General features: G+C 45.4%; 1 protein-coding gene across 1 annotated transcript; it reads right to left on the bottom strand.

The window, feature by feature from the left end:
* Window positions 1–1,897: 1,897 nt before the first annotated feature.
* Window positions 1,898–3,286, bottom strand: LOC120910429 (serine-aspartate repeat-containing protein C-like). Its single transcript, XM_040322188.1, has 2 exons — window positions 2,588–3,286; window positions 1,898–2,463 (listed from the first exon to the last, which is right to left on the bottom strand). Exons 1-2 carry the CDS (start codon window positions 3,224–3,226, stop codon window positions 2,323–2,325), a joined length of 780 nt encoding a protein of 259 aa, XP_040178122.1. The 5' UTR covers window positions 3,227–3,286; the 3' UTR covers window positions 1,898–2,322.
* Window positions 3,287–8,836: the final 5,550 nt, after the last annotated feature.

The raw sequence follows: 8,836 nt of genomic DNA, 5'->3' as shown, positions 1-8,836 counted from the left end.
CCCACTCACCCTATACTTAATGTGGTAGCGTACCCTCTTGGTGGTAGATGAGTGCATATAGGTGAGGGCAGGGGGTATTACCAGTATGCTGGGCGTGGGGGAGTGTGGACAGATGAAACTTGGGGGGAAGTTCCACTGGCCACACTCACCCTGTACTTAATGTGGTAGCGTACCCTCTTGGTGGTAGGTGAGTGCATATAGGCGAGGGCAGGTGGTATTACCAGTATGCTGGGCGTGGGGGAGTGTGGACAGATGAAACTTGGGGGGAAGTTCCACTGGCCACACTCACCCTATACTTAATGTGGTAGCGTACCCTCTTGGTGGTAGATGAGTGCATATAGGTGAGGACAGGTGGTATTACCAGTATACTGGGCGTGGGGGAGTGTGGACAGATGAAACTTGGGGGGAAGTTCCACTGGCCACACTCACCCTATACTTAATGTGGTAGCGTACCCTCTTGGTGGTAGATGAGTGCATATAGGTGGGGCCAGGGGGTAGTACCATTACGCTGGGCGTGGGGGAGTGTGGACAGATGAAACTTGGGGGGAAGTTCCACTGGCCACACTCACCCCATACCCAGGGTGGTAGCATCCCCTCTTGGTGGTAGATGAGTGGGTGTATTGGGTTGTGAGGCAGTTGATCCAGAGGAAGGCGAAAAACCCCAGCAAAGCATGATCCAATGTGCTCCAGCTGGGGAAAAAATTCCTTCCTGATCCCCCCGAGAGGCAATCGAATATTTCCTGGATCAGCCCTGTGTGTGGGGGAGGGCGGGCAAGTGGAGCCCCACCCTTGGGGGTAGGTGAGTGGAGATGTGGGTGTCGGTGTGTGGAGAGCGGGGGAGGAGGGACAATCCTCCACACAGAGCTCTAGAGGGAGGAGCCATTTTCCAGACTACAGGTGGGTCACGACGTGTCTGTGTAATCTGCCGCCTCTGCTTAGGCTCTGAGGAACTACGACTCCCAGCATTGCCTGGGTCGTTCTCAAAATCATTGCCTGGGTTGTTGCCTGAATCATTGCCTAGATCTTTGTCTAAATCATTGCCTGGATCGTTGCCTGGGTCGTTGCCTGAATCGTTGCCTGGGTCGTTGCCTGAATCATTGCCTGGGTCGTTGCCTGAATCATTGCCTGGGTCGTTGCCTGAATCATTGCCTGGGTCGTTGCCTGAATCATTGCCTGGGTCGTTGCCTGAATCATTGCCTGGGTCGTTGCCTGAATCATTGCCTGGGTCGTTGCCTGAATCATTGCCTGGGTCGTTGCCTGAATCATTGCCTGGGTCGTTGCCTGAATCATTGCCTGGGTCGTTGCCTGAATCGTTGCCTGAATCATTGCCTGGGTCGTTGCCTGAATCATTGCCTGGGTTGTTGCCTGAATCATTGCCTAGATCTTTGTCTAAATCATTGCCTGGATCGTTGCCTGGGTCGTTGCCTGAATCATTGCCTGGGTCGTTGCCTGAATCATTGCCTGGGTCGTTGCCTGAATCATTGCCTGGGTCGATGCCTGAATCATTGCCTGGGTCGTTGCCTGAATCATTGCCTGGGTCGTTGCCTGAATCATTGCCTGGGTCGTTGCCTGGGTCGTTGCCTGAATCATTGCCTGGGTCGTTGCCTGAATCATTGCCTGGGTCGTTGCCTGAATCATTGCCTGGGTCGTTGCCTGAATCATTGCCTGGGTCGTTGCCTGAATCATTGCCTGGGTCGTTGCCTGAATCATTGCCTGGGTCGTTGCCTGAATCATTGCCTGGGTCGTTGCCTGAATCATTGCCTGGGTCGTTGCCTGAATCATTGCCTGGATCTTTGTCTAAATCATTGCCTGGATCGTTGTCTAAATCATTGCCTGGATCAAAATCTAAATCATTGCCTGAATCGGCATCTGAATTATTGCCTGGATCGGCATCAGGTGTAGATAAGGGGGTGGGGGGAACAAACCCCAGTATATCCTTGGTTTCAGGCTGGTCACATGTCTTACATCCCTTCGGTAGTGCATTAAAAATATTATTTACAGCACTGCAAAGTTTGCAGGGGAAGCTGATGACACCTGTGGCCTTTCAATTTCTCCCCATCTGCTGCTGGTGAAAGAGAACCCACAAAAAAGCTTCTGGTGCTTTGCTTTGAAATTAGGCTTCCGTTCGGCAGGATCTATGATTTCCTCCATTGTCATCACTGTCGTCAGGTCTGGGGGGCACTGTGAAGAAAAGAAACGTTATTACTGAATATTATGTACAAGGATGGCCTTTCTATTACAAATGGTTCTGCACACTCATGTGCTGGGAGAATATGGAAAGCAGAACATTGGACAATGCACTGACTTGGACCCATGTGTGGTTCATATACTTACCGTGCTCATGGTAAATGGCGGGCTTACTTCTCCAGCCTCCAGTTCCATCCAATCCACGCTCTTAAAAAATGGGTGGCTCCGTAGATCTTTAACAAACATCTCTCTCGTTTCTGCACATTTGCATAGTAGCTGTAAAAATATATAAAAAAAAATTGGTTATCCATGGTACAAAGGCAAAATCTGCAATTCTACTTTTATAACTCGTAATAAAATATATATATGTTTTTGCTGGCTACAAATGGTGTTTACTTACTTTGTTCCCAATGAGGTCCTCGAGTTCCATATTGAAATCCTCAGGGAAAGTTGCACATTGGTTGTAGATGAAGTATTCCCACATTTCGTCTAAATCATTGCCTGGGTCGTTCTCAAAATCATTGCCTGGGTCGTTCTCAAAATCATTGCCTGGGTCGTTCTCAAAATCATTGCCTGGGTCGTTCTCAAAATATTTGTCTGGGTCGTTGCCTGAATCATTGCCTGGATCAGAATCTGAATCATTGTCTGCATCAAAATCTGAATCATTGCCTGGATCGGAATCTGAATCGTTGCCTGGATCGGAATCTGAATCGTTGCCTGGATCGGAATCTGAATCGTTGCCTGGATCGGAATCTGAATCGTTGCCTGGATCGGAATCTGAATCGTTGCCTGGATCGGAATCTGAATCGTTGCCTGGATCGGAATCTGAATCGTTGCCTGGATCGGAATCTGAATCGTTGCCTGGATCGGAATCTGAATCGTTGCCTGGATCAGAATCTGAATCATTGTCTGCATCACAATCTGAATCATTGCCTGGATCGGAATCTGAATCATTGTCTGCATCACAATCTGAATCATTGCCTGGATCGGAATCTGAATCAGTGTCTGAGCCATCAAATGGATAACTTCCAATCGCCATCTCATAGACTATAACTCCCAGAGAGAAATAGTCAACGACAAATCCATATGGCTCACCCAAATTTATCTGTGGAAATATAAAAAAAAGAGTAGAATGGTCAGTACTGATTGTTTTATTGACAAGAAGACAGGAAAACCAAATTATCCAATACTCACTTCTGGTGCCATGTATAGTGGAGTGCCGCGCTTGGAAGTCAGGGTTCGGGATGCATGCACCTCTGTTGCCGATAAGCCAAACTCAGCGATTCTGACATGTCCGACGCTATCCAGGAGAATGTTTGCTGGTTTGAGATCCCAGTGTACAATCCCCCGGTTATGAAGGAACTGCAGGCCACAAAGGATCTCGGCAGTGAGAAATCTGATGGAGAGATAGAAAATATTATACATAAGATTATTATATTCTATAAACTTTTTGTATGGTAATCTAAGCCACAACATAATAAATACTGTATTTATTGGCGTATAAGGCCTCGTACAGACGACCGGACAGTCCGCTGAAAACGGTCCGCCGGACCGTTTTCAGCGGACATGTCCGGTCGGAGATTTCTGTCTGATGGTTGTACACACCATCAGACAGAAATCCGCGCGTAAACAATACGTGGGGACGTGACCGCGCCGATGACGCGGCGACGTGGGCGGCCCTGGAGGTTCAAAGCTTCCACGCATGCGTCGAATCAGTACGACGCATGCGAGGGATGGCGGCCGGTCGGACATGTCCAGTGAGTCTGTACAGACGACCGAACATGTCCGACGGACATGGTTCCATTGACAGGTTTCTTAGCATGAAGATAATGGGAGTGTCTGTGCTGTGGGAACCTGGAATGGGAAAGGGAAGGGAGGGGAAGGTGGACAAAAGAGTGTGGACCAGTGAGGTAGTGGGGTGTGCTTGACAGAATGGAAGTGACCTACAATTGGAAATGGAATGGGTGTGATCTGACCCAGACTGTGTAGAAGGAAACACACATAGAGGTCTACAAATATAAATAATGAGTAAACCACGGTTTTAAAAAAGGAATCCTGTGGTGGATGGGGGAGTAGACGAAAAAATGTATAAATGAAAAAAATTTATAAATAAAATTGGCAGGACTTGAAAAAAATGTGATATGAAATCTTGTGGACAATAATGAAGTGCAATCCAACAACCGGACAAATATAAAGTGACAAATGAGTAAAACGGTGTTTAAGTGTAGGAGATGGCAAGCTCAAGTGAGTAAAAGTGTGTGATCAAGTAAAGTCCACACACTGTGCACCCTTCACCGATGGTGAATAAAGCAGCTTACCTCCCTGTTCTTATACAGACCCAGATGTATCACTGTGCCAGCTAGCCGTTAGATGGATATCTGCTTGTCTGATCTCAATCGCGGTACATACATAAAAGAACAATGGTATAGATGTTGTAGCAATGTCTTCTTATAGGCAAAAAGGAGACAAAATACTCAAAATAGGTCAGGACCAGACAGGAAGTTCCGGGTGAGAGTTGAGTCGGGAGGAAGTAGTGAGGAGACATCTTTGGAATCGGTAGCAGACGAGATCTAGTACTCTAGTTAATTATCCCCTGATGAAGTCACGTGATGTGACGAACACGCGTCGGGAACACAGAGTACATACTAGGAGCAGCACCTGACGGACGGTGGACGAGCGCGGTGTTCGTGGCTACGTGACCGCCTTTAGACTGCCCCATGTGAGTTTTTTACCTACCATTTTTTGTTTTAATAAATTTTACCTTGCTGTATGCTCCACGCAATGTGCCCCCCTCTCTTCTTCCACTTCTGCCTTTCATAACCCGTTACGAGTGCACGGCTCAAGTGATACTAAGTGGAGAAACTGACAGCTGGAAGTGGATAAGGATACGAGCGCGGTGCTCGTGGAGATAGGCACACGCTCCCTACACACTCTTGTAAGTTGTGTAAGTGGACAGCCAACCACCTCCTATTTTGAGTATTTTGTCTCCTTTTTGCCTATAAGAAGACATTGCTACAACATCTATACCATTGTTCTTTTATGTATGTACCGCGATTGAGATCAGACAAGCAGATATCCATCTAACGGCTAGCTGGCACAGTGATACATCTGGGTCTGTATAAGAACAGGGAGGTAAGCTGCTTTATTCACCATCGGTGAAGGGTGAACGGTGTGTGGACTTTACTTGATCACACACTTTTACTCACTTGAGCTTGCCATCTCCTACACTTAAACACCGTTTTACTCATTTGTCACTTTATATTTGTCCGGTTGTTGGATTGCACTTCATTATTGTCCACAAGATTTCATATCACATTTTTTTCAAGTCCTGCCAATTTTATTTATAAATTTTTTTCATTTATACATTTTTTCGTCTACTCCCCCATCCACCACAGGATTCCTTTTTTAAAACCGTGGTTTACTCATTATTTATATTTGTAGACCTCTATGTGTGTTTCCTTCTACACAGTCTGGGTCAGATCACACCCATTCCATTTCCAATTGTAGGTCACTTCCATTCTGTCAAGCACACCCCACTACCTCACTGGTCCACACTCTTTTGTCCACCTTCCCCTCCCTTCCCTTTCCCATTCCAGGTTCCCACAGCGCAGACACTCCCATTATCTTCACAGTATCATTTTTTGTCTTGAGAGGACATTTCTTTCTGTTTGCTGCAGTATTTCACGTTCACTCACCTCATCACCCCCTTTCCGGCCTACTCCCCCTTACTTATATCCTATACAGCGCAGGAGTTTCACCCAGTAGGTTTCTTAGCATGCTAAGAAACATTTGTCCGCTGGAAACTGTCCGATCCGCCGGACAATTGTCCGGTCGGGCCTACACACGACCGAACATGTCTGCTGAAACTGGTCCGTCGGACCAGTTTCAGCGGACAGATCTGGTCGTGTGTACGAGGCCTAACACTCACTTTTTTACCCTGATAATAGAGGGTAAAGTGTGCCTGCGTATTATACGCAGGGGGCTGTGGAAAGTTTTTTTCCTGAAACGTCCCTCTTAGGCCGCGTACACACGGTCAGTCCATCCGATGAGAATGGTCCGACGGACCGTTTTCATCAGTTCACCGCTGAAGCAGACTGATGGTCTGATGTGCGTACACACCATCGTTTCAAAAACCGATCGGGTCAGAACGTGGTGACGTAAAACACTCAATGCTTCCAAGCATGCATCAACTTGATTCTGAGCATGCGCGGGTTTTGAACCGATGCTTTTGTGTACTAACCATCGGTTTTGACCTATCGGTCAGCGGTCCATCGGTTAGATTTTAAAGCAAGTTCTCTTTTTTTGGACCGAAGGACAACAGACCGATGGGGCGTATACACGGTCGGTTTGGACCAACGAAACTGAACTTCAGTCCGTTTTCATCGGTTTGGACCGATGGTGTGTACGCGGCCTTAAAGTTAGGGTGCGTGTTATACGCCGATAAATACAGTAATTTATCCCAACGCTTCAATTATCAGGCATTGTCATGTATAATTGTAATATCTAAATCAGGTTGAAAATTAATATTATCAGTAACGGTAGAGCATAGAACAATATATACATAGATTTGTTTTATATGGATATTTGAAACCGATGATTAATTTGTAGTAAATACGCTTTACGAATTCTTAAAAATAGTTTTTTTGTGATAGTAAAGGTGTCCAAATATGATTGAATGTGATTTTATAGTCTCTCCTAAAGAGTATGTGAGGCCAAAACAGAAAGCAACAAAAAAGCTTCCCCTCTCCATCCAATACTACAAAAAAGTTTTTCATTTACAGACAAACGTTATAAAAAATGACAAGGACCCATTAGATATGAATCAAATTGATTCGTTGGTAGACCCCTATATGATATAATTACTTATAAATTTGGGAGATAGGTTAGAGATTACCCAATCAGATGAAGGGTTGGAAGCTTCCATTGGATGATAAACTGGCCAATAATAGTTGGATTGGATTATAACAGCATGTATATGGACACACTGGGATTTATTAAAACTGGTGTACACAGAATCTGATGCAGCTGTGCACAGTAACCAATCAGCTTCTAGGTTTTATTGCTTTACTGAATATGCTGCACATCTGCACCAGATTCTGTGTGCACTGATTTTAGTAAATCTCCCCCACTGCTACATCTGTAGACAAATTGTGATAGATCATTCTCGGGGTAAAATAGATTGTTTGGATTCAGTCTCAGTAGAAGTTTATTAAGATATGTCCAGTGCCTGGGATGTCTGTTCGGTGTGTGATTGTACATGTATAGCTAGAGCTTTGGAAGGACAGAAAGTCGGACCTTCCTGCCGGAATCACGTATCTGGGACAAGCCTACATTGTGATACAATCTATGTACAGTACTATGTTCTACCTCCATCCTAATTATCATGGTACCCTATTGTATCACCCATCTTGTATCTAGGACAAGCCTACATTGTGATACGATCTATGTACAGTACTATGTCCTATCTCCATCCTAATTATCATGGTACCCTATTGTATCACCTATCTTGTATCTAGGAAAAGCCTATGCGTTGATGTGACCTATGTACAGTACTATATTCTACCCCCATCCCTATTATCTAGTACCCCATTGCCTTACCTTATCGTCTCCATATCTGCTGGTGCCCTTTCCTGTAAGAAGTTGCGCAGGTCTCCACCACTCAGGTATTCCATGACGAAGAATAAAAGATCCTGTTCAGAGGAAAGAAAGATTTAGGTTATAGAAACGATTCTCTATGTGAATCCCAATGCAGATTTGGGTAAGTTGTGAGAAAAGTAGGTGTCACTCACAGTGGTATTCTGAGAGGATAACCATTTAACACCGACCTCTCCCACAAAAGTAGAAGGTAGAGTCACTTACCTTTATCTGGAAGGTACCAAATGCACGAGTGCAGAATGGGCTTCTACGAACTTCCTTTAGTATGTGGCTCTCGATGAGGGCATTTTCGTAGTCTTTCTTGATCATGATTTTGAGAGCCAGCGGTTCATCAGTGGAGGGGTGTGATGCCAAAACCACCTAGAGGGAACAGAGGGAGAGAAAATCAGAGAAGTTCATTCACATGTAATACTTTATTTATGGATTCATGGTCTTCATAAAGAGGTTTGACACGTCCCATTCTGAATCAGAGCCCAGAGCTGTCCAATCAGCATGGAACATGAGCTTTGCTGATTGGAGAGCTGTAGCTCTGACTCATCAGGGGTCGGGTCGAACCACTATAGAGGGATCACTGCTTCCCAACAGAGAGCAAGCACCCCTCTCTATAACATGCTGGCAAGGGACAGGCTTTTTACTTTGATATTAGCTGCTAAATAAAACATACATTTTGATCCCTTTTGTGTCAATGCAGCCGGAACAGATTTTTCTGAATAGAATGGAAGGCTGGGTTCACATATGTGCGGCTGTGGTTTGCAATATGGGGTCCGGTGAGTTTCTGTTCCTCGGTTCGGGTGTGATTTAGGTGATTTAGGTGAATTCACACTTGAACCAGGCACAAAAACATACAGGACCCTTTATTTAAACCGCACCGGACATGTGTAAACCGGCTCCATTGAGAGCCAATCACATTCACATGTCACACATATGTGAATCTGGCTCTGCAACAGCCACACAGACAGAAATAAAAATACTTTTATTTTATAGAGTAGGGTGA

Source organism: Rana temporaria, chromosome 8 (assembly GCF_905171775.1).
Source record: "Rana temporaria chromosome 8, aRanTem1.1, whole genome shotgun sequence".
NCBI classification, from domain to species: Eukaryota; Metazoa; Chordata; class Amphibia; order Anura; family Ranidae; genus Rana; species Rana temporaria.
The sequence above is the reverse complement of the archived record's forward strand: the minus strand, read 5'-3'. Positions and strand labels throughout refer to the sequence as shown.

Excerpts from the sequence above, each read along its gene's own strand:
- LOC120910429 (XM_040322188.1), bottom strand. The coding sequence starts at position 3,226 with ATGGCGATTGGAAGTTATCCATTTGATGGCTCAGACACTGATTCAGAT. Across the intron at positions 2,464-2,587 it reads AGGACCTCATTGGGAACAAA|CTACTATGCAAATGTGCAGA; the intron begins GTAAGTAAACAC and ends ATATTTTTACAG.